This window comes from Eschrichtius robustus, chromosome 1 (assembly GCF_028021215.1).
Source record: "Eschrichtius robustus isolate mEscRob2 chromosome 1, mEscRob2.pri, whole genome shotgun sequence".
Lineage (NCBI taxonomy): Eukaryota > Metazoa > Chordata > Mammalia > Artiodactyla > Eschrichtiidae > Eschrichtius > Eschrichtius robustus.
Window position 1 is genome coordinate 180,512,329 of NC_090824.1, and position 25,716 is coordinate 180,538,044.

The 25,716-nt window shown below is 39.7% G+C and overlaps 1 protein-coding gene across 2 annotated transcripts in view; it reads right to left on the minus strand.

The window, feature by feature from the left end:
- Window positions 1-2,542: 2,542 nt before the first annotated feature.
- Window positions 2,543-25,716, minus strand: part of UPF2 (UPF2 regulator of nonsense mediated mRNA decay) — a 93,285-nt gene continuing 70,111 nt past the window's right edge. The window contains exons 17-22 of one of the 2 annotated variants that reach the window (XM_068560160.1): window positions 21,008-21,112; window positions 20,601-20,699; window positions 15,077-15,244; window positions 10,551-10,692; window positions 9,106-9,226; window positions 2,543-3,808 (exon numbers count right to left, since the gene is read on the minus strand). In XM_068560160.1, coding sequence (XP_068416261.1) covers window positions 3,799-3,808; window positions 9,106-9,226; window positions 10,551-10,692; window positions 15,077-15,244; window positions 20,601-20,699; window positions 21,008-21,112 — 645 coding nt within the window. In that variant the 3' untranslated portion in view covers window positions 2,543-3,798. Of the gene's footprint in view, window positions 3,809-9,101; window positions 9,227-10,550; window positions 10,693-15,076; window positions 15,245-20,600; window positions 20,700-21,007; window positions 21,113-25,716 lie in introns of those variants that run through there. The other variant, XM_068560169.1, reaches the window with a different exon arrangement.

Here is a 25,716-nt window from a genome sequence, read left to right on the forward strand (position 1 = left end):
AAAACCTCATGTTTAAAATCTGAGAACCCCAATTATGGATAACTGAGTGTAGGAAGTGCCCCCCACCCCAGGTAATTCTTAAGGCTCCTGCTTGAGCAGCTATGGTTTCACAGAACCTGCCCCCTTGACCACAGATCCAAGGATGGACCAGCAGATCTGTGGGTATGCAGACTTCGCTGCACTGTCCATCAGGTTGTTTCTGTAGCTGCAAGATTTAAAACTCAGGAGCTGTTGGCAGCCAAGTTTACAATGAGCGTTATGGACTGAACTGTGTGCCCCGCCCCCTCAAAATTCATAGGTTGAAGGCCCAAGCCCCCATGTAACTGTATTTGAAGATGGAGCTTTTAAGGAGGTAACTAAGGTTAAATGGGATCAGAAGGGTGGGGCCCTAATCCAATAGGACTGGTGTCCTTATAAGAGGAAGAGACACCAGGGATGCAGAATAAAGGCCATGTGAGGGTGCCAGCTGCAAGCCAAGGAAGAGAAGCCTCACCAGAAGCAGTGCTTGGGCTTCCAGCCTCCAGAACTGTGAGGAATAAGTGTCTGCTGTTTAAGCTGCTGCTTTGTGGTATTCTGTTAAGGCACACCTGAGCAGACTACAAAGGAGCAGAACGCACACACACTGGAGGATCCTGATTGCATTTAGGTATCTTTAAAGCCCAACAATATTCTCATGTTGGTTTCAAACTTTAGGATCCTTACAATAATCTCCTGTGAGTTTAAGTGAATTCAAATTGGGTCTCTTTCATTTGCAACTAAATGAAAGAGGCTTCTGGATAGCTGGAGGTTTACCCCCATCCCCATCCAAGCACACAAAATTTTAAAACCATTTTAGAAGGGAACCTGAGATACATTTCATCTCTGCTTTTTATAAGAAGATACTTTGTCTTAAAAAAAAATTATCCCAGGTTTTCCATTATGAGTATTCCAAAGATATTCTATGATATGGCTGGAGTTATTAGGAAATCTGAGGTCTACACCTCTCTTTGCTGTTGGCCTCACCACTCTGGGCCTATTTCCTTTCTACAACAAGTTATTTCTGCTAATCACAAAAATTCTGATACCGCCAATGACTGATCTCACTACGCTGAACGTTAAGTCACCGCACTACTCAGGATGACTCCCCATCTGCAAACTGAGTGTTTCTTCCAGGACTAACATTCTACATGTTCCAGGATTACTACCCCACCAGGTCTCTCGGGGTCCTGTGCCATGTTCTCCTCTTTGGTATTGCCGTGTCCTGCTTATTTGGTTTGCCTTTTCTAGTCTGGCTCCTTGTTGGGCTCTTCCAGCTGCTGTGTGCTATCTGTCCAGCCCCTGGGTCTCACACGGGTCAGGTACTGTATGGGGTATGAGCTCACAGGGCCTGGGTGGCTCTCATAGGCAAGTGCAGAGACTCACCGGGAAAGTGACCCTTGGGCTGCCCAGAGGCCTTCTCAGCTTATTTGTTCCCCAAAAGGCATCAAAGGATCAAAGGGAGAAGTCTGACAGCAAACATTAGGTTTGTTCACATCTTTGCTTACCTTTGGTGGATCACAAGGTAGGGGAAAGAGGCCAAAAGACTGACCACATATGAGAATCAGTCTTCTCCAAAGGCCAGCAGGCTTTCCCCCTTATTTATGTTTTTAAATATAAGCAAGCTCCTTGGTGGTTAAAACAGAACCCATCTTACGTGTCACTAATCTTTCGGTCACCAGTAACCTCTCTCTGCTACAGAAATCTAACGGAATAAAGCACAGTGCTGCACACCATCTTATTTGGTCTACTTTCTTTATGGTTACACCCGCTAGTGACCTTGTTTCTTCTAGATGAAAGATGAAAAGTGAATGAAGGTGAATTATCACAGCTGATTTTCAGATATTCTCTGCCTTGTGCATGATACACAGCAGAATTACCCCTGGTTCCCTCTAACAATTTAAACTTGGAAACAATATAAACATGACAAAACTTGTAAACCATTCTCCTCAACACCGAATAGCAAGGAATAGTACACAGGTCAGCAAGGAAGATGGCGATGAGGGTTGGAAAATAGGGTTAAGAGAATTAAGTCGAGTTTTGAAACTTCCTTCACGCCTTCTGGATTGTCTCAGCCAGCCTTGGAATAAACACCTGGAAAGAAATTGAAAACGATGGTTCTCGCAATTCCCTTCTGAACCGCCTGCCTTACAGAGGGGTTTATCAGCCCTGCGGCACACACGTGGGTAAGATCATAAACACCACCCCAGGCTAGACTGTGCTGTGCCAGCATTTTCCATCATAACCAGCTTCAAGCCTGCTCTAAAAATGTTTATTCTATTGGACTCCACTGGCTACTTTTTTTACTGACCCCAAAGGTAAGCTAACTCAGGAACCCAGGAAAACAATGCAAATAACAGATGCTAAAGGGAGAGCAACAATACTAGTGAAATGCTAAAGAAATCGTCTTTGAGACTATTTTATAAAGAACAGTGATGACCGTGGAAGATACTGATTTACCCATTTAATAGGTTTCCAAAACCCAAACCAAATAAAACACAACCACACCAAATCTAAATTACAACACTTTATTGCAGCATCGGCAAAGGTCAGATTTCTGAAGCTGGTGAAGATCGGGCAGCATTTCCATGTGAAATGTTACAACTTTACAAGTTTTGTTTCTTATTTAATTCTACATGCAGAAACTGAAACATTGTAAAAGAAAAAATGCAAAATAGCTAGAAAAAAAGATGTAATCAAGTTGTAGCATACAGATGTGCTCTTCAACTAAATTTACTATGCCTATTGGAAAGCAAACAAAAGACAACTATCCTAATAAATTAACAGATTGCCAGAAACAGACTAAGAATGCTCATTTCTACTTAGTGGGGGGAAAACAAAACAAAATAAAAGAAAAACAAAAGCAAAATAAAAGCTCTACTGTTTCCATACTTTGTTTAGAGACAGAGGCTGTAAACCCATGAAGGTCAACAAAATCTCCGGATCCCCTTCTCGCTGTCCTTCGTCCATCTTCTGTGACATCTGCCTGGCACGCTGTCTGTTTTCAATGATACTTACAATGGGCTCAACTATCCCTGTTCTTAGGCTGGTGTCAGACTCCCCTAAGCCATCTGGGTACATGCTTTGTACACTAATCGTCTTCACATTTTCTTTTTACCCTAATAGGCAATGTTACATTACTGACTCTGATGGATAAAACTGATTTTTCTCCCTCATCCCTTGTTCCTCTTGAAACAAATTCCTAAACAAAAGCCTTCCTGGTGGATTATCTGGTATCTGGATATCTTTCATCATTTTGTTGTCCTGCATGTAAGTTTCCACTAGAAGATTTTACTGCTTGCTCTATACTTTGCTACTATAGTCCTGGAGCCCCCAAATGTATCTTCTTCCAACTTGGGATGTTCAATTCAGAGACACTGTAACTCAAATCAAGTTTAAACTCAAGTTCATTTCCCCCATACCATTACCATTACAACCGTTTCTTCTTCGGCTCAGTCATCTCACTGACGCTCTTCTTGGTGTAACTGCTCAGGAATCAAGTCAACCATCTCATTTCTTGACTGCATTCTCAAGAGAAGATGAACCCTCACGTGATTTCCATTACAAAAGGCCTTTTCTGCCTTATCTGGAAGCGTCGGCTTGTTCCGGTGTTGGCAGAGGCTGCTGTTTCTGCCTCATGGCCCCAGCCTGTCCCAGGTTTAGATTCGCAACTCTCTAGACCGACATGCTGAGATGTGTCCACTGCTCTCATTCAATTGCTGGAGGACTCCACTATCCACAACATCAGATACAGGACCTAATGAAATGACACGTGCTGCTGGATCAACGTCTCCTAGAGGCACAAACAGGGCAATGTTAAAGAACCAGGACTGAGGCCGACCCTCCAGCAAGAAAAGGCCCCTAAAAAAGGCCCCAGCCACTATTCACTGACGTCTGCAGACAAGTCAGTGCTTTTTAAAGAGCACACAAACTCCTACTGGACTAAGACACAACAGGGGCCAGAGGGGCACTAAAAAGAGCAATTCTGATGCTGATCAGAAGGGGGTGGTCCCAGTAGCTCTCCTGTAACTACTTTCTAAGATGCTGAAAATTCATGGTTTGTGTCATGGTTGAACGGTGTACCCTCCAAATTCACATGTTGAAGTCTAACCGCAGTACCTCAGAATGTGACCTTATTTGAAGATAGGGTCACTGCAGGTGTAATTTGTTAAGACGAGGCCGGACTGGAGTAGGATGGGCCCCTGATCTAGTGTGACTGCGTCCTCGTAACAGGAGGGAACCCGGACACAGACACACACCCTGGGAGAACGCCACGTGAAGATGAAGGCACGGGTCAGATGGTGCTGTGGAAGCCAGGGGAGGCCAAAGATTGCTCGCAAAGCACCAGAAGCCAGGAGGGAGCCTGGAGCGGATTCTCCTCTCAGCCTCAGAAGGAACCAACCCGGCCCTGACCTTGGATTTCGGCCTCCAGAAGTGTGAGGCAAACCGTTCTGTTGTTTAAGTCACAAAGTTTATCATGCTTTCTTTTGACAGCTCTAGCAAACTCATACAGTTTGTCTCTCACAAGGCAAGTTGCATGAGCAAGAAACTTTCAAAGAATAAAATGCAAATACGGAAAAGTCTATTTTCAGCTGGATACATCCGTAAGTCGTGCAGAACTGAACTGAACGGGAAAAGGTCAGTAAAAGAAGTATTCTCTGAGAGAAAGAAACAGTTTCTCCCCTGATGTCAAGACAAAGCAATGGTCTAAAACAGAATACTTTAGATAAACGCAATGAATGACAGGAAAAGCGTTCACAGTCTTTGATAAATAAGACACACTTATTATAACCCCTTGCTACTCAGAGTGTGGTCCACACTCCAGCAGCTTTGACATCACCTGGGAGCTTGTTAGAAACTAATCAGAACCAGCAGTTTAACAAGAGTCAGGATGGTTAAAATAGGTATTTTAAAGTTTGAGGAGCGCAGGTATAATCCACACAAATTTATAGCATATAAACCGTATTAATATTAACACTTGCCAAAGATGCTGAGTTTCACAGTTTATTCAACACTCACAGGGTAGAAGGCAACCCTGTCCTGCACTACAGAACACCTTGGTAACTGTGTTACTTAGAGTGCTACTGCCATTTTAACACATTATGAGCAAATGTTTATTCCTTGTTAGAGCATTCCTGCCCAGGGAGAAGGACTGAAATTTTAACTTACAGCCCTATTTCAATCCTGATTAGAAAATATAAAAATCATTATAATTAATGTCTGGGAGCCTTATCAAAATCTACAGGTAATAAAAACTTAAAACTGCTTTAATAACAGTTTCCAAGTAAATTTCCCTTTATCTGACATATAATGTCAACAATTTAATAACTTTTAAAAAAAAGTACTAGCCAAGTTAAGAGTCAAATTGAAAACAGTTTCTCAGACCTCACTCACAGAACCTCCCTCTGCCTCTTTCTACAGGACTTCAGCACGCAGACACCCGAGGACCACGGCTCTAGATGCACAGGTTCCTACTGAGTCTGGCCCAGCGTTAAAAATAGAAGAAAATAAAGAGGAGCCAAACTACCAAAAGACACCACCCCATCATCTAACATTCTTCCACATGACTACATTTCTTCACTTAAGTTTAAAAAATAGCAAAGAACATTTGGTACTTGAAAGGCTCAAAAACTCACTTTTACACATTTGCTTGTTCCTCTACAATGTTCATCCGAACCTGCATTTTAAGAGCACTGGCTTTGAGAAGACTATAAAACCATAAGACTTTACAGAGGGTCATTTTCAAGAGTGCTGGACAAGTTAGGATTTATTTTTCCAAGTCATTATTTTAGGAAGAGATTTAAAATAGGTAAAGCAAGTAGCTCAAGAGTTGGGAGTCTCACAAAATCAGGAAAACAAAAGGGAATGACGGTGCTAGGGAGCATAACACAGGAAGAAAGTTTATTAAATGACTAAGCATAGATTCTCTTGAAGTCCCTCTGTTCATTCAACAAATATTTACTGGGCATCTACTATGTACCAGGCACCAAGACCTATGGAGGAGATAAAATGGAAAGCAAGATAAGGCTTCATGTCTGCCCTGAGTCTTCAATCTCCTGGGGGATGGAGACAAGCTAGCAGGTGACGAAGCACAACAAGGTCTGGGGAAACACAGTGAGCCAGGGCAGCAATGTCAGGCTCCCGAGTTTCAAGGGGAGACCTGACGGAGGAGCAGGAGTTATCCGGGGAAGAGTCCGAAAGGGTTCCAAACAGAGGGAGGCAAAAAAGGGCATAACTAGAAGAGCTAAAAGACCAGCTGGGCGGAAGTAGGGGAAAAAACAGCAAGAGGTAAAGCCAGTAAGGGGAGTGCACCCCCATCATGCAGGGTCGTGTTAACCAAGTGAGGCGTTGGGACTTTATCCCACAAGCCATGAGGAGCCACTGAAGGGTTTAAGCACAAGAGCTCACTGCTGGTCAGATGGCAGGTTTGCACTTGAGAAAGAACACTGTGGGGAGAGCAGAGAGGATGCATTGGAAGGGGTTGAAATTGGAGACTGAGAAGCATATCTGGAGGCTGCAGGCAGTAATCCAGATGAGAGGTGACAGTAGCTTGATCTAGGATCTCCGTGGCGGAGGTGGAATAAACAGGGCCAGTGTGAGAAAGCCATTTACCAGTAGAATCAGAGTATTTGTTAATTAACTACACAGAGAGACTGATGGAGAGGGAAGAGTCAAAAACAAAACCTCCTTTTCTAGTTTGGACAACTGCGAGGGCAGAGCTTCCGTTCACTGGGCTAGAGAACAGAGGAGGGGAGAGGATAGGGAGGGGACACGCTGAAGTCGAAGTTCCCGGGAGACGTCTAGGTGGTTGTTCAGAAGACAGCAGGTGCACGGTCAGAAACCAGAGTGGAGGCTTGGGCTGGAGACCTGGCTGGTAACAGAGCCACGGGAGGGGACACCTCCTGCGAGAGCGCTCGGCGTAAGCGAGGAGGGCCAAGGACCAGCCTGAGGGGCACAGGTATTTCCAAGAGGAGGCAAGGCCACCCTGGAGTCAGGAGACAAGCAGAGGAGGCAGGGAGGGAAGAAAAAGACCAGAAAGGACAGCAGAGCCGCAGAGGTCATGGGAAGAGAGTGTGCCGACAGAAGAGGGGGGCCCACGTGCAGAGCGCTCCGAGACAGCCACCCAGATGGCTGAACGGAGCACTGAGGCGGCCCAGGCCAAGGCCAAGGTGTCAGGGAAGGGGCGGGGAGGCAGATGCACAGTGAGTGCGAGGTGAGAGACAGCCAGCGTGGCCAGTTCCAAGTCTGGCTGACTGCAGGGCTGGAGGGAGGGAAGGAAATCAGAAAGGTAACAAAGAACTTTGAAAAACGACCGAGTAACTGGTAGCAAACTAAGAAAGGCACATCTCTGTGTTCATATACACAACTATAGCAGCATGTTTAAGTTGATATATCTGCTTTCCCATATTTTTATTCCATACTCCTTGAGAAATGCTTGGTGCTTAGACTCTCCATCAATGATTTTTTAAATAAATACATGACTAGGGCAAAATTAGCTGTCAAGTACCTGGACCTGGTTTCTCAACTGGACTATAAGTCTGAGAGTAAAGTCTCTGTCTTCTACTTCTGAATTTTCCACAGTGCAGGACTGAACCCATGGAAGGTGCTGGATGAAATGTAAGCTGAGGGGAGCAAATCCTACTGCAAATAGTAATTATGTAGCAAATGTCATATTTATTGATTCTGTAAAGTCACCCAAACATTGAAAAATTAGGAAACGATGCTACAGTTACAATATCTAAACTGAGAAAGGATTAGGGATTAATAGAAACAATGCTGTTCAGAGATGTTAGGCTGCAATACGGCCGGTGAAGTTGATGAAAAATGTCAAGATAAGAAAGAGGGAGCAGACATTACCAAGAACACAATGGTATATATTTAAAGCTACTCTAAGAAAATGTAAAAGGAGAAAACTAAAATTTCCATGGCCTCTTTCTTAACCTAGCCGGTTCCACATCTTAGCACAATAAAAGGTATTATTAAAGGACTTTAATGAAGGTCGGGTAATTTAAAATAACCTAGTATCTTATGCCTATTGTACATCATTTGTCACGTGGATTTCTAAAAAAAAAAACAATTACACTCAATAGCTGTTAAAAAACAGATCCCTAAACTGTCAATGACAAACCAATTTCCTAAATTGCAATTTGATTAGAGTTGTCTGAGCATATCGTTCAAAGAAAAATGTTACCGGGAACACAAATATACTCAGTGAGTAAAGACACAGGCTGGAACATCTGCGTTTTCTCCAATGCTACTACTCTCCTCAGTGGACCATTTCTCTATCCCAGCACCTCTTTTCTACACCTGCTCGCCTGTCTCCAACAACAAGGTGACAACATTTGAGGGCTGCTGTAGAGCCTCAGTCTAAATACTAATACCCCAAGGAAGACCAGCAAGAGCACAAAGCCTATGTCACTTTTGATAATAACCCAAACACAAGACAGAAAACAAAGTTGATAGGTACGGGTCTTTAGATCAGATCCCAGCAAAACTTTCAACAACTTTAAAAAAAAGATGAGTGAGGTCTTAGGCAATATCTAAGAAGATATTAGGCAATATCTTCTATATGAAATACCTTACAGAGTTTTAATTATTTCACATTAAGTAACTCAAGTTTAAGAAGAACTGGCATAGATCCCAGTAGGATATTTTATGATTTAAAAACAAACAAACAAAATACCTCAAAACAAACTCAATCTGCATGACTGAAAGTCTAGTAACAGGTTTTGAGTTTTTGTAAACATTATGATTACATAACACTGGCTTGAGAGATTCTAACAGAAAGCCTGTGACTTCTCTCAAACTAATCTATAACTAGTCCTCAAAAGAGAAAACTAAAAAATCCAAAGAAGTCCACTCAGAAAAAGTGAAAGCCAAGATTGGTGTGGCTGAAATTAAGATTAAAAAAAAAAAAAAACAAACTATTTCATAAATATGTTTTCTTTACTCAAATATCTACAACTCAAAGACTTTTCTATTTTGCTAATCATTGGGCTTTGATCATTAGGTATAATCCAGAACTATCTAATTTGCTCACATGGACACCATGAAAAATAGCTAAGGCAGAAATAAGAGAGACCGTCCTACCTCCCACCAGTCTTAAAGATTAGATCTGCATTAGGTGCTCCCTTTGGATGTTGGTAACGAGGCCGCCGCTCCCGATTGGTGTTTGCTGGAGCCGGGCGCTGGGCAAGAGACTGCAGCATTTCTGGAATTAGGAGCAAACAGAAAAGGCATTTAACGTTGGTAAATGTACTCCCAAGAAGCAAATAAAACCCTATGGAGATGAAGTTTATTAGTACTGTCAGGTAGCTGACTAAAGAATAATAACCATTATATGGACTAAAATGATTAAGAAGTACAAGAAGAGCAATCAAGAGAGGAGACATGCTCTTGAGTATCATTTAACATCCAACGCTCCCTTTACAGTCAATGTGGCCATGACGTTAAGTGTCGTGAGGCAGTGAAACAGCGTAAGAAGCAGTTTAGTACAACAGCTATGGGCATGGCGTTTGGAGCCAGATAATATTAGCTCAAATCCCAGCTCTGCCACATACTAGCTATGCGACTTTTGGTTCAGTTTCCCGAAATGTAAAATGGGAATAATAATAAGCACTTATCTCATAGAATTGTTATGAGGATTAAGTGATTCAATAAAGTACATAAGTGTCCAGCCATAGTAAGCACTTACACTGAGTGTTACCTACCATTATTTATTATTAAGAACACTGGGTATCAACTGAATTGGAAGAGAAGATTCTAGAAGTGGGATTTAAAGATAGAAACCTGGGACTTCCCTGGCAGTCCAGTGGTTAAGACTCCACGCTTCCACTGTAGGAGGCACGGGTTCGATCCCTGGTCGGGGAACTAAGACCCCACATGCCACGAAGCGTGGTCAAAAAAAAAAAAAAATTAACAAAAAAAAAGATAGAAAACCAACTATTTATTTATACAACAATCTCTTGCACAAAAAGCAGTCTGTGAGTATAGCACTATACAGATAGCCATGTTATGGCTCTAAAATCTGGATGCCAGGGGAATGACAAAAGGCTGACTTATGAAGTGTCAGTGGACTCTATATGTAAAGTTCCAGTTAATCCAAGTGTGCTGGGTATGTCTGCATAAAACCGGAATCCTAACTTGATGCCCGCAAATCTGAAGGAACAGAGGGTCCTCGAGACCAGGATTCTCAAGTAGACAAAAGAAATGACATTTGTTGAATAATAATTTGCTTACAGTTGACTGGCAGCATGAGGCAATTAAAACTTGGTATTATATCACTTGCAAACATAGCTCTAACAGTATACAACCTAACTGAATTATGGGGGAAGCAAAATATGATGAAAATTACATTAGTGTTACTTTACAAAATAAGTGAGAGAAAAATAAAGACAGAATGGAATATAAAAAACAATCAACTTCTCAGGCTAAATATATACAAACATGACATGAAAAGGTGCAGAATAAAAACTTTGATGTTCTGTACTTTAAAAGCCCAAATTTCCACTTCCATCCTGAAAAAGATTTGATACCTTGATAATCTTCTTGTTCTTGCCGTTCATTGATATCTAGTGTGAGCTTTTTCATTCTCATCCTCTCTTCCTGTTCTGCCTGTTGCTGGTTCCAATGATTTGCAGCAAGTTGGGAAGACATGGGTACATTAAGGATCTTAAACTGAGAAAAAATAATAATAAAGAAATCACAAATGGCTTGAGAAAATCAGAGAAAAAAAAGATTTCAAATAAATTAGTAAGTAGAATTAAATGAGTTTAGAAAAATAATAATCTTTCCTTCCCTAATAAGTCAATAAAGACAGCATCATCTAAGAACGTAAACAGACAACAGTGTTACTCTACTGGAGACAAACCCATTAGGGCTGGATGGGAAGTGAAGCCATCAAGTTCAACCTCCAGGAAAAGCAGACGTTCCTCTTTTTTGCACCCTGTTTGGGAGCACACATCTAAGCAACAGGGGATCATTTTCCACTGTACAGGCCCTATTACATATGGCTAACTATCAGAAAGGGTTTTATACAGCAAGCTGTAATCTGCAGCCTTTTCATTTCTACCCTCTGGAATCAGTTCTGCCCTCCTGAACTATATACTCTAGTCCGCCTTCAGGCTTAACAGACCTTCATATTCCAAAGATAGCTGTGACACTGGAAAAGAGAAAGAGTTAAGCAATTGACTGACGAGATCTATTTCTCTATTATGGGGGAGAGTTCTTATCTACGGAATGGTTTGTTTTTAGCAGGATGTCCCTGTTTCAGGACTGTTAACAAGTATTAAACTATAATAAATATATTGTGCATTTGTTTAAAACAATCAAAAAGTTCTTGAAAACATTACATAATGGCTCTATTACATTAAGACTTTTGCTTTAATGATCAAAACATTTTATTTCAATTCATTATTCTAATTCACAGACATTTAAATATAGAAAGAAACTATCAACAGTATTATCCTTTCTTTTCAACTACTTACTTCATTGGTGCAAATTTTTCTTTTCCTACTGACTACAGAAGAAAGTTATTTCTGGGCACAAATCTGGTGCACAAAGAGATCTTTCATTTAAAAACTAAAGATTCCTATAAGGCTACACATTTCACATTTCTAAGAAAACCATTGCACCAGAAGGGCCAACGCCCAAAAGTCAAATAAAGAAATAAAAATCAGAACAAAATATACTTTCTTCTTCAGACCACAAAATAACAGTGATGTTTCTTCAAATAATGTTCCTAAAATTGAACATTTTCCAAAATTCCAAATAATGTTTATGAGTTGAAAATTTACTTAATAACCAAGTACTCTGAGCTCTCATTTCATGTTTGCTAACATTTTAAAAATAAAGTTCAATAAAAATGTTTCCTTAAACAAAATTTCACGTTTTAAGAAATAAGGACTCACTCCTCATTCTGAAGCTATATAGGTTACACACTATATAATCTATCCACTTTGAACCAAAAATATTTCTTCTAAAACACAGACATATGGTCCTATGTTGACCCATACAATTTAGAATTCAGGACAGCTGAAATGAATTTACTTTTCAAAGCTTCAAAGTTTCTGAAGGTAGGTTTTAATTTTATGCCTACACGTTCTGAAAAGATCAAATGGGGTGTGCAAATTCACAGGTATAGTGAATTTTCATGTGTGCCTCCGAAAAGGGAGGGATGAATGAAGAAAACTGATTATTTACTGTTGTGTAATTTGATCTTCACAGAAAGATATCCCTAAGGCTCCTTTTAAATAAGAAAAATCAAGGCTCAAGAAGTGTGCCAATGTAGTACAAATGTTCAGGAGCTGTACGGGAATAGGAACCAAGGCCTACTGAACTGACGTTGCCACGTACTGCCCTTCACAATTAAAAAAAAAACAACCTTCCTTTTTGTGCCAAGAAATCTGGTGATGAGGGGAGAGCGAGGGAGTGGAAAGGGGAAGCTGAGAGCTTTTAAAGAAAAAGAAAATGAATCAGACCTACAATGTGATGACTGAAATAGAAAAGTCTACTCAGAGTACTAAGTCATCCCTAGAAAAGAAGAGAAAAGCAAAAACTCTGGGCTTTGAGAATCCTGGTAACCATGGTGAACTAGCAGTTCCAAGTGCTGAGAAGAGCAGTTTTACAAAGATCTCACTCCAACACCAAGTTTAGGGTCTTGATCAAAAACAAACCCTTATTTTTCTAGGGACTGGGTGGAGGATGAGGGAGAGGGGAAATGTGAGGGCTCATCTCTGGCCTGAGGGTGAGAAAGGGGGGGAACTTTCCTAAAAACTTGATAACCCTAGAACCTGCGACGGAGGAAAGTCCTATTGACTAGAAAGGAATTAGTAAGACAGTGTCTGAAAAAGATACAGCAGTGCTCGGAATCGAAATCAAAGTTAACTATTTAAACATGACTCATGATGGAAACCCTGTTCCCAGCCCTCCATTCTGTGATCCTAACTGGTATTCAGTTTTCATATCTCAAGACTTATTTGCACTACAGCAAAATAATGGTATACTGTACAACTTTGATCTTTTGAGTAACAAGATATTACCTGACCAAAGCAGAGATAAAAAATTAAGGTAGGCATCATCTCCTGGAGGCTGTGCTGGGAGGGAGGAAACAGAGCATCCCTGCCCTCACAGAGAACACCTCATTCCCGGTCTTCTCCGGTCACTCCCGCAGCGGCTGTCTCCCTCTCATAGCCTCCTCCTCACCCGGTCTCTTCTATCTTCTTATCTTGCTTTATTTTCCAACACAGCACTGTCTCCAACCTGACATTATTTCTTTATTGTTGCCTCTCAATACTAGAATGAAAGCTCCCAAGAAAGGAAGGACTTGGTTGACTCCTGCATTTCTGCACATGGAACAGTGCCTGGTATGTGGCAAGTCAACAATAAGTATCTGTTAAATGACTATTTAAATGAATGGGGGAGCCAGGTGCTGAACCTGTCTGTGATAAGCTGTGGTAGCCACTGTATTTCATAGACACTTCCATTAATTATAAGATGCACCATTATTTTACATACCACTAAAACAGAAAAGAATGCTGTCAATTATCCCAAGAGTCCACCAACTCTAAGAGGCGGCTTGATTTCAGAAATATTAAAGTGTGGAATTTTTTTTACAGAACTGGTAATATATGATGTATCCTAGAGTTGTATCTGAGAGCCAGGCTCTATTTTCTTCAGGGCACTTTTCACTATCTGCAAATATATTATGCTGTCTCTCTCCCTCAGCTGGGTTGTGCATTCATGGGGCCAGGGGCTGCATCTTGTTCATCACTGTAGCCTCACACTTAGGATGGTATTTGGCACATAGTAGACAATTAATATTTGATGAGTGAATGTATGAATCAAAGTGATAGCTTAGTAGTCAGGGAAATGATTTTGAGGGCCATCTGTGAGATAAGGGAAAGAAGGAAGAGGTAATTTAAGGAGAATGGAGGAGAAGGATCAGGGGTCAGAAAACAATGATTTTTGTTTTTTTCCCAAGAGAAATCTTGGCAAGTGAGCATTTTCTTGAGATTATCTGCCCTCACTCTCCTTTCCTTTCCCACCCTGAGCTTACACATGAAATCCTTCTACTGAAAGTCAAGGTATTTATATCTTCTAACAAATACATATGATTTAAATTTTATTTTAATTTATTTATTTATCTGGCTGTGTCGGGTCTTCGTTGCGGCACACAGGATCTTCGGTGAGGCATGAGGGATCTTTCATTGTGGCACACGGGCTTCTCTCTAGTCGTGGCATGTGGATTTTTTCTCTTCTCTAGTTGTGGCACACAGGCTCCAGGGCTCGTGGGCTCTGTCGTTGTGGCGTGCGGGCTCCAGAGCACATGGGCTCTGTAGTTTGTGGCACGCAGGCTCTCTAGTTGAGGCGCTCGGGCTTAGTTGCTCCGCAGCATGTGGGATCTTAGTTCCCTGACCAGGGATTGAACCCGCGTCCCCTGCACTGCAAGGCAGATTCTTTACCTCTGGACCACCAGGGAAGTCCCTGATTTAAATTTTAAATGTCCTTTCCATTAAAAAATATCCATTCCATAGAAGTCAGATGTGTCATTTGTACACATAATAGATAAAATTATTTCTACCACTGAATATTTATTTATTTATTGGCTGTGTTGGGTCTTCGCTGTTGCATGCAGGCTTTCTCTAGTTGTGGCGAGCAGGGGCTACTCTTCGTTGCAGTGCGCGGGCTTCTCATTGAGGTGGCTTCTCTTGTTGCAGAGCATGGGCTCTAGGTATGTGGGCTTCAGTAGTTGCAGCACACAGGCTCAGTAGTTGTGGCCCGCGGGCTCTAGAGCGCAGGCTCAGTAGTTGTGGCACACGTGCTTAGTTGTTCCGCAGCATGTGGGATCTTCCTACACCAGGGCTCGAACCCGTGTCCCCTGCATTGGCAGGCGGATTCTTAACCACTGGACCACCAGGGAAGTCCCTATCACTGAATACTTTAAATGTTTCCAGTCTTTCCCCTTGTAAGCAAAAGAGAATTTAGAACCTATAAAACAAAGTTACTGCTTACACTTGATAACTAACAACCAACTGTGAATACACGGCAGACAGATTCTTACCTGCTGTTTATTGCCTTTTCTGGTTAACATGACAAACGGCATCGTATCTGCAGACTCTGCCTCTCCCTCCCCACCACCGAGTGGGGGCCCTTTCCTCAGCTGGCTTTTGAGATGCAAGGGAATGGCAACATCAAGTTGGTGCACTTTAACAGATTCGCCACTTCGTTGCTTAAAGACAGAAATGAAAAAATGTAAATAGCCCAATACATTGCAAACAATTCCTTCAGTGCTATATTTCTTAGAGCCAAGTCGTCCTTCTGAAACCACAGAGTCATCCCCCACCTCCAAACCCTTACACACGCCTTGGAAGAACCATATGATTTGGCTCCTATTGATGGCTCCAGCCTCTCCCAAGCTCAAACAAACAATGCTGTAGGTTCTCCTGTTTCCCTGTTCCTTGAGTGCACTTGTCCTCTCATTCACATTCACAGCACACATCTTCCTTTGTAGTTATCATAGGCCATAACTGCCTGCTTATCCATGAGATGTCCCACCTGACTGATGGGGTTCATCACTGAACCCTTTCCCTGGCATTCTATGGTGGTGCTTTACATACAGCAGGTGCCCAATTAATATTTAAGAGTGAATGGAATCTATTAATGTTCAGATTAACTTCCTGCTTATTAATATCAATTATTTTTTAGCATTCACACTGCATTTATCAACCAATTATTTAAACAAACCTTCACCAATGACTTACTACATGTTAGGCTTGGAGATACTAATATTAAAAAGACAGTCTCTACCCTCAAAGAGCTCATAAACTTGTTAAGTAAGAGAGAGAAATAAATTAATTACGATTCATCTGGGTTGTGTATAACGTGTGTTGGGGATGGAGTGACCCCATAAGCCTAGCTGAGAGTGGGTGGGTGCTGAGATTTCACAAAAGGTTGAATGAAAATGGGACATTTGAGAACATTAAGACTTCACATGACTTCTTCCAAGCAGATGGTAAAAGAGCAGTTTGAGGGATATGGAGGGAATTTAGGCAGGGGAGGAATAGGTGCAAAAGCAAGGATGTGAAACAGCAGTTGCATTTAGGGAACTGCAAATAATTTTCTAAGTCTGATGAATGGAGCACGAATGAGAAAAGAGCGGAACATGACTCTTCAAAGCTAAGAAGGTAATGCGGAAAGGCCATGAAGGTGTTAAAACTGCTTAACGCTATTTAAATAGTCTTTTGATATAGGTGCCATATATGCAAGAGACTTGCAAATCAAGCAAAATGGTAATAAAGGTGTAAGGTTTTATTGTTTTGATTTCTAAGTTCCAATTTCTTAGAATTTGCTTAAAGTTCTCCCAGGTTCATAAGATTTATAAAGACTTTTTATCAATACTTAAAATTTGAAAGAATCATGTTAGATGAATCTTGATTTGTAAATTATCTTTCTTTCCTGATTACAAAATTAACATACTCTCTTCGTAAACTATTTCAATACAAAAATATATTACCGGGCTTCCCTGGTGGCGCAGTGGTTAAGAATCCGCCTGCCAGGCAGGGGAAAATGGATTCGAGCCCTGGTCTGGGAAGATCGCACATGCCGCAGAGCAACTAAGCCTGTGCACCACAACTATTGAGCCTGCGCTCTAGAGCCCGCAAGCCACAACTACTGAGCCCGCGTGCCGAAACTACTGAAGCCCACGCGCCTACAGCCAGTGCTCCACAACAAGAGAAGCCACCGCAATGAGAAGCCCACGCACTGCAACGAAGAGTAGCCCCCGCTCGCTGCAACTAAAGAAAGCTTGTGCACAGCAAAGAGCCAACGCAGCCAAAAATAAAATTAATTAATTTATATATATATATATATATATATACACACACACACACATATTACCAAGTGCGTCCATACCAATCCCTCCAGCTACCTCCCTCAGCCCGACTCCAAGATGCAACAACTATTAACAATGGGTCATGTCCTTCCAGATTTTTTTCTTGCATATATATACATATATAAACATATACTATATACACATATAAACAGGAGCAACCATGATGCATATTATTCTATACTAAACATACATGTTTTTCTTCTTTTTGATTCAATATCTTGGGCATCTAGTTGAATATATATACAGAGCTAATTATAGGGGTGTGTCTTATTTATTTTATTGGTCCTCTATTGATAGACAGTTTAGACTTTTTTTCTATTACAATGTCACATCTTTGTGACATTATATTTAACTTCATGCACTTGAGAGACTATTATTAAGGGTACTTTTTTAGATCAAATGGCATGCCCATCTGACAGGTTTACCAAATTTTCTCTAAAAAACACTGGACTCATTTACACTTACCAAATATAGATGTTTGCCCACACTTAACCACAATAGATACTGTCAGTTTTTAAATCTTAATATCTGATGATCTGATAAAAAGGCCCTTCTTAGTTTGCTTATCTTTTGATTATCAGTGAGCTTTAGCACGATTTTGCATATTCTTTCCAACAACAACAAAATGAGTCATTCATCTTTTCTCGTTAGTTTGTACGATCTCTTTGGTATAGTAGAGATACTGACTCGTGTTGTGTCGGCTATAGACTTTTCTCCCCCCTGGTTTGTTATTTCTTAAAGGTTTTTATGGCATTCTGTGCTGGAAAGTAATGTAACAAATGGTTGATAAGAGACTACACCACTCACTACCCTTTCACCTTAAGCAAGTTTTTTTGTCTTTCCAAGCCTATTTCTTTAAGTGAAACATGGGAATATGAACGGCATCCAACAGCACTGTATGAAGAATAAATGTAAAGTCTTAATGCAGTGCTCAACAGTTTTCACAATTATTAAGATTTTTTGAGAGATTTGCAATTAATTCTGGTGTGGAAATAAAACAGAAATCCAGCTTTATTTTTATTGACCATTTGTTGAATACACCATTTTCCCTCAACTGATCTGAAATGTTAACTTCATCATGATTAAACTGCCATGTTCTGAGGTCTATTCTGGACTCTCCTCTGTTTGATTAATCTATCTATTCCTGCAACAACCTACTACTGTATGTTTAAAGTGTTTTAATATCTTGTATCTTGACTCACTCTTCATTTTCTACAAGTCTCCTAGCTATTCTGTTTGTTCTTACAGATGCTTTTAGAATAATTTTGTTAAGTTCACTCTGCATTCACGTCCCTGTTCTTCTCTCCCCCCGCCCCCACCCCATCCCCAAATGCCCCCCATGGGACAGAATTAGGACTGCATGAAATTTAAGGACCTGATTCATGAAGAGTCAATGTCTTCACGATACTGCATCTTCCTATGATTTTTAGCAAAAGGAAGACATCTGTACAACTGTTCGTTTGGGGTATTTGATAATGATTTAAAATCAGTGCCTAACAGAGGATGAAGTTTTCTCCAGTACATAAACACAAATGCAAAAATGTGAATTCAAAGTTTCCTCCTCTCTGATCACATCCTCCCATCCTTCCAGATCACTTCTTCAAGAGTGCTCAATAAGCAACAGTCACTAGACCACATCAAAAGCTCCCATTCCTCTGACTTCCTCAGCTGTTCTACCTCATTTCTAAATGCTGGGTTCCTCAGGGCTCAACCCAGAACCTGCTCCTCTTCTGTCTCCACACTCTACATCTGGGTGAGTCAGTTATTGCCATGGCTTTAAATATGCTCTAACAACTGCTCCGTTTATGTTTCTCTTCTGATCTCCAGACATTTCCACTGACACCTCACAGGCTCCTCAAACTTAACAAGTGGAACTCGGGCTCACTCTCCCGTTCCCTGTCAGAGACCAGCCAGTGGCCCAAAAGCTAAAAGACTTGAGTGTCGTCTTTGACTCCTTGGGCCCCACACACCGCTATCTAATCAAGCACCAAATAAATCCAGTTCATTCTACCTCCTTAACAGCTTTCAAATCCAGACTTCTGTCCATGTGCTCTGCCACTCTCCTAGACAGATGACCATCATCTCTCACCTGGGTTACCACCACAGCCTTCTAACCACCCCCCTGGTTAGTCTCCCTGCTTTTAGTCCTATCCCAGTCTGAACCAGCTCCTTAAAGGACCGGGCCACTCCCAATTACCTGTTCTCATGCTGTGACCCACCCACAGACCGTGTTCTATTAATACTGGCCTTTTTAAAGTTTTTTCAAACACAAGTTCTTTTCTGCTTCAGGACCTCTGACACACTGTTTTCACGTTACCCTAATTTTTCACCCAGATGACTCCTCTGTACCTGTCTTGTCTAAAAGTCATGCTCTCAGAGATGCCTTCTCTGATTATCTTATCTAAAGGAGGCCCTTCCTTTACTCTACCAAAGCATTCTTTTAGTTCCTTAGCACTTATAATTTGAAATTACATATTTGTGGTTAAATATCTACCTCCCCCAAAAAGTACATTCTCTGAGAGCAGGAACCAGGTCTGTTTTTATTTACTACTTTATACTAAGCCTGAACAGTGCTAGTCACACAGTAGGCCCAATAAATACTTGCTAGACAAATGAATGAATGAGTAAATCGCTACTGACTCATGTAAGATAGGAAAAACTTCTTTAAGGAGTAAACTGTTTATTACCTCATCAAAGGGATTATAATGATTATGTTTTATTTGATGATGTGTGCTCCTAAATGACGTGACTATAAGGTTTGTTTCATAAAGTAAGAGTTTTCTAGATGTATGAAGAAGCAAATTGGCCTGTACCGCTAATTTATACATTATCATAGCTTCTGACCTTATCGGCATCAATGAAAGTAAGATCCAGTATTTCTTCTCGAGAGGATTATTCCATCGGCATCTACTCCATAACATCCTCTATCTTAAAAATAACCCTCTTTTAACTCTGACCTTCTCTAGCTACATCCCCATTTCTCTTCCCTTTCTAGAAAACGTCTCAAGTCAGCTCTACCTGTATCCAGTATTTTCACTTCCTCCTTTTCCATTTCCCACTGAGCCCACACTCCATTGGGCTTTCACCTACCATTCCAACAAAAGCCCTCTTCTCAAGTCACCAAAGGTTAAAACAATAGCTATATATAGGGCTGAAGTAAACAGTCCATGGGATTTTCCCTCTAACTACAGAAAAACATAATTACCTAAATCACCGGGAAGATGGAGCTTTTTATAAAATCTAGTATCTTAATATCATGAATACATTAAACAATTAACATTTCTTTAAATATCAAATGACCAATTTCCTCTAGATATTTATATACAAGTTATTCAAATTACAAATCAAACTTAAGAATTTACTAAATTAAATTTCCCCAAATATTTATCTTCTGCAGTTTGACTCCTCAACAAACTGCAAGTGAGGGGTTTTAGAAATAGAGATATGACTTCAGAGAGAAAAGGCGGAGGGTGATACAATGAAGTCACTCTGTTCCAAGTCTTATTACATTTTTTCCATTCTATTTTCACAGAAATGTGGCAAATCAGGATGTGGGATGCCAGAAGTATTGGCAGCTTCAAACTGTCTAACTTAGAAAAAGCTGCTGCAGAGGTAAATGTTTAGGTAGGAAACACAATCAAATGTGCTGCAGTATTTTGTATGGAATATTTTGGATTAGAGCAACAGTTAATACCTGAAGATTTTCTAGCATCATTTTATCCAGAGCTTGAATGAAGTCTTCATCTTCTACACAAGGTACATGTTTGAGTCCACCTCCTTTAATCATTACCTCCTTATAAAAACAGAAGAGAAACAAGAATTCAGACCAGAAATTCTAACTGTAATATCTTGTATGGCAGAACCTTTTGTGCTGATAACTTTTTCAACATAACTCAAGGAATGAGTGAGCAATATAACATTATTATATATTCAAAGAACTTTTTAATAAAGAAAAGTATTTAGATAGGAAAACAAATTAAAAATGAATTTCCAAAGAAACATTATTTCAATTATCACAAAAACTAAAACTTCAGTGGCTAAAATTGAAATACTATGAAAATAATGCACAATTTCAAAAAGCGAATTTTCATCCATACGTACAGTATTTTCTTCATCAGTTTCATTCTCCTTATTTGAATCCGTGAGGTAATCTGTATTCTCTTCCTCTTCTTCCTCCCCTTCATCGTCATCATTATCAGAACCCTCCTGAAATTGTTTAACATTTGTAGAAGATTAAAACATTTTGAAAAACATTACTAATTTTACATGCCTTAAAATGATGTTAAAATTTCTGTATAATTGTTTATTATTCTCCGATTTCAGCCTTTTATGCAGTCTGGCTAGAATGGTAGGGCGAAGTCAGCTGGCAACATGTACTACATACCGGTAGTTGAAAACCCATTTCACATTTTCCACTGATCTAGTAATACAAAGATCCTTTGTAGAAACTCTTCCTTGAATTCCACAAGGAACGAGTTTCCTGAACCTTTTGTTATTTTTCTCCTCCCTAACTTGAGATTGATTTTCTCATAGTAGTTCTAATACCCATCTAACTCTGCAATGAAAGCTGACAATTCAAATTTAACATCGTTACCATTTGAAAGCAATGACACTACATTTTATAAAGCACCTCACTGTATAAAGCACCTCAGTTTAGAAAGTGCTCTCACAGCATTTTGTTTGCTCTACCTAATTCTGAAGAAGGATGGATAAGCTTTATGGTCCTCATTTTTATATGTGAAAAAACTAAGGCTCAGAAAAGTTAAGTGACTTGCCCAAGGACACGTGCTTTATTAAGCAGAAGAGATAGACATTCTGACTCCCCTTGCTGGTGGCTTTCAAGTACTACATCTCTCCATCCTCTCCTGTCAGTCCCCCCAGCATCCTCTTCTCTCAGCCAAAATTCCTTTTCAAACGGAAGATTGGGCAGAACTCCAGTGAATTTTCAAAGAGGCACAAAAAATCCAAAACTATAACCAAAACCAAAACCAAAAAAAAACAACCACACAGGGGCAGCATTCCATCTGAGTATCCTTCCAACACAATTCACTCCCACTCTGTTCCATAAAAGTTTTTTATAAAAAGACTACACTAAACCCAGCTGCTTCTCATTGTGCCAAGAGAAATAAAGTGAATGAGAAATAATTCCTAAGATAAAACAAATGATTTAAATTTGTTATAACACTTCTAGTATACACAGCAATTGATTTTAAAAATCCAAACAGTGCATTATTACTTACTATAGAAACATTTGAAAACTTTTAGAATTTCTGAAGTGGAAATAGTTGAGGAAAATACAGAAAGGCATTAACTTTTTTTTTCAAATGCATTAACCTTTTCTGACATAATTCTATAATTCAAATTTAAATTTGCAATAGAAATGCTCTTAAATTGGCCCTTGGAAAAAATTAAAAATTTCTTAACACTTGAAAGATGCTTCCTATTCAAAAACTAAGCTAAAACCCATTAACTCTTTTCTTTCACCATTTTTTATATTGCTCAGGCAAAATAAAACGGATTAACTTTTGAAATTAAAACGCTGAACAAGAATCTCCCTGTCCTAATCCCATGGTCATAATAACCTGTGAGGTGAGGAAGTCACCAGACCACATGAGCTGGTAAGGAAAGCAGGTGGTCAGCACAGCAGAAGTCAAACTGTCCAAGTTCAAATGCTGGCTTGCTAGGACCTGGGCCAAATTATTAACGTATCTGGGCCTTATTTATAACCTAACTCACAGGGTGCCAAGAGAAATGGTAATATGAACACAGTGACCATGCTCAATAAATATTATTGCTATTACAATAATAAATCTTGTACTTTCTCTAAAATGCTGCAGAAAATTAGAATTTTAGCAGAAGAACATTTACTTCATCTTTAAAGTTACTTTTAATTTACCCAGCTGATACTGAGAAGAAAATATTCTAGTTGTTATGTGCTAAGAATAATTTCAAAAGGCCATATGGAGCTTGGAAGAGTTGTGGACCAAGATGGAAAAGAAGAGTACAACTTTTCTGAAGAGTTCCACTCCAGCCCTGTTCTTTCTCAGTCAAGGCAAATATTTATAGAATATCCGACATTGTTCTTACTACTTTATAATCGACCCATCTTCTCTCTTTAAAAATGTTCGCCTCCCTATGTTTGGAGGGTACTGGTGGAAAAGGATGGTCTCGGGTGGGAGAGCAAACAATTCCAACTCCATTTCCTTAAAGTAAACCAACCATTCCCTTCAATTCTCCTCCCAGACAAGGCTCATGAGTCATCCTATTGAACATTTTGTTTTTCCACTTAGCAAGCACACATATATTATGTATAATATCCACTTCACAACCGGAAAAGAAATAGTTAAAAATGATACAATTTTAAAAATTATAAAGTTCACTTTTGAAAAGGAGAAAATGCATTTAGAGGAGAAAATATAATACATTACAACTATTCAAATGAGAAATTTATAGGAAAATGAGTCACTCTTTAATGTCACATTTACTGAGGATGTTTAATTTATTAGATTCTTTACCTAATTAGTGTGGTAGCAAAATCCAAAGACAGCCATAAGATTACTCTAAAAATACAAAATGGAAATACTCTCTCATTTCCTTTTGTTGTTATAAAGTACTTAATAAGCCAATTTAAATTATATAATTGAATGTTTCTACGACAAAGTCATTTTTTAAAAAAGCAATATAGGGACTTCCCTGGTGGCACAGTGGTTAAGAATCTGCCTGCCAGTGCAGGGACACGGGTTCGAGCCCTGGTCCGGGAAGATCGCACGTGCCGCAGAGCAACTAAGCCCATGTGCCACAACTACTGAGCCCGTGTGCCACAACTACTGAAGCCCACGCGCCTACAGCCCATGCTCCGCAACAAGAGAAGCCACTGTAATGAGAAGCCCACACACCGCAACAAAGAGTAGCCCCCGCTCGCCACAACTAGAGAAAGGCCGCGTGCAGCAACGAAGACACAACAAGGCCAAGAATTAATTAATTAATTAATTTTCTTTTTTTAAAAAAGCAATATAGCAATGTCCATCTCTTACACAGAAATCAATTATAGAAACATATTCCAGTCCTAAATTTTTATCAATTTATTTATATCTACTTTAGGGGAGTGGTCAGGTTGGAAAGAGAAAGTGCTGGCAATAGTGTATTGTATATTTGAAATTTGCTAAGAGTAAATCTTAAAAGTTCTCATCACACACAAAAAAACACATTTATAACTATGTGAGGTGATGGATGTTAACTAAACTTATGGTAATCATTTCCCTCTCTCTCTCTCTCTTTTTATATATATGTGTATATATATATATATCTCAAATCATTATGTTATATGTACACCTTAAACTAATAAAATGTTATATCAATTATATCTCAGTAAAACGGGGGGAAAAAAGTGGTAGCAAAATAACACAAAGGTGCATTTCTACTGCCTATAAATGCTAACCAATTATAAAAACCATACATTATTATTTATGCTGCACTTTTACACAATAATTCATTTTTAACTAACAGCAAAGCTATTTGCTATGTAGTCAAATCATACGAAATGTTCATTAATAGCTACAGACCTTCAGGGCTAAAAAAAAAAAGACTTAGGGATTTCTACTTCTAACTGTAGAAAATCTTAATTACCTTAAATTATTGGTCATTTTTTAAAATTAATTAATTAATTAATATTTATTTTTGGCTGTGTTGGGTCTTCGTTGCTGTGTGTGGGCTTTCTCTAGTTGCAGTGAGCGTTGTGGTGCACAGGCTTCTCATTGCAGTGGCATCTCTTGTTGCAGAGCACGGGCTCTAGGCACACGGGCTTCTGTTGTTGTGGCACGCAGGCTCAGCAGTTCTGGCTCGCGGGCTCTGGAGCACAGGCTCAGTAGTTGGGGCGCATGGGCTTAGTTGTTCCTTGGCATGTGGGATCTTCCCGGACCAGGGCTCAAACCCGTGTCCCCTGCACTGGCAGGCGGATTCTTAACCACTGCGCCACTAGGGAAGTCCCTATGGGTCATTTTTCTTTCGTGCTAAATGAAGCTTTTTAAAAATCCAGTTTATGAATCTCTCTTATGAATGCCTTAAATAATTTACATTCCTTTATACATTAAACAACCCATATCCTCTAAACATTTGTATTCTATTTACTCAAGTAAATCAAAACTTAAAAATTTAATAAATTCAATTTCCACAAAACACTTAAATATTGATTATAAACTTTTTCAATATTTAATTAAAATCATACTTCTAAATTATCACACTCTCCTAAATGCTTTTAGCACCCGAGGGACACAAAGAAACCATACACATGATATAATTATAAGCTTACAAGGTGAAAAAGTGCTAATTCCATGGTTTAAATTTTATATTCATCAGTATTTTATTGTTATTCTTATTCATCCTGCTTTTTATTTTCTTAACTTTCTAATTTAAATATATATTAATGTAGACAGCATAGCATAAGGAACCCTTACCCATTACACAACAATTATTAGCTAATGGTCACGTTATAGTTTCTTGTATATCCCTAACTCAAAGCCCAGTCTACTTCCAGGTTATGAAGCAAATCCCAGATACTCTATTGTTTTAGGTGGAATTTTTAAAACTTAAGCAGCTTTAGAAGAAAAAAGGAACGAATTAAAACTATTAGGTTGAATCATATGTGAAAATGACATTTTGGTAGGTCCGAAATGGTAGAACAGTCATTTCACATGGTTTGGCCTAACAGAGTCGTAAAAACAAAAGGGCACGCTGATGATTATGGTACATGATGATTTTCAGATTTCCTATACTATCAGATCTGGGAAAAAGCAAAGTTATTAACATCTAGT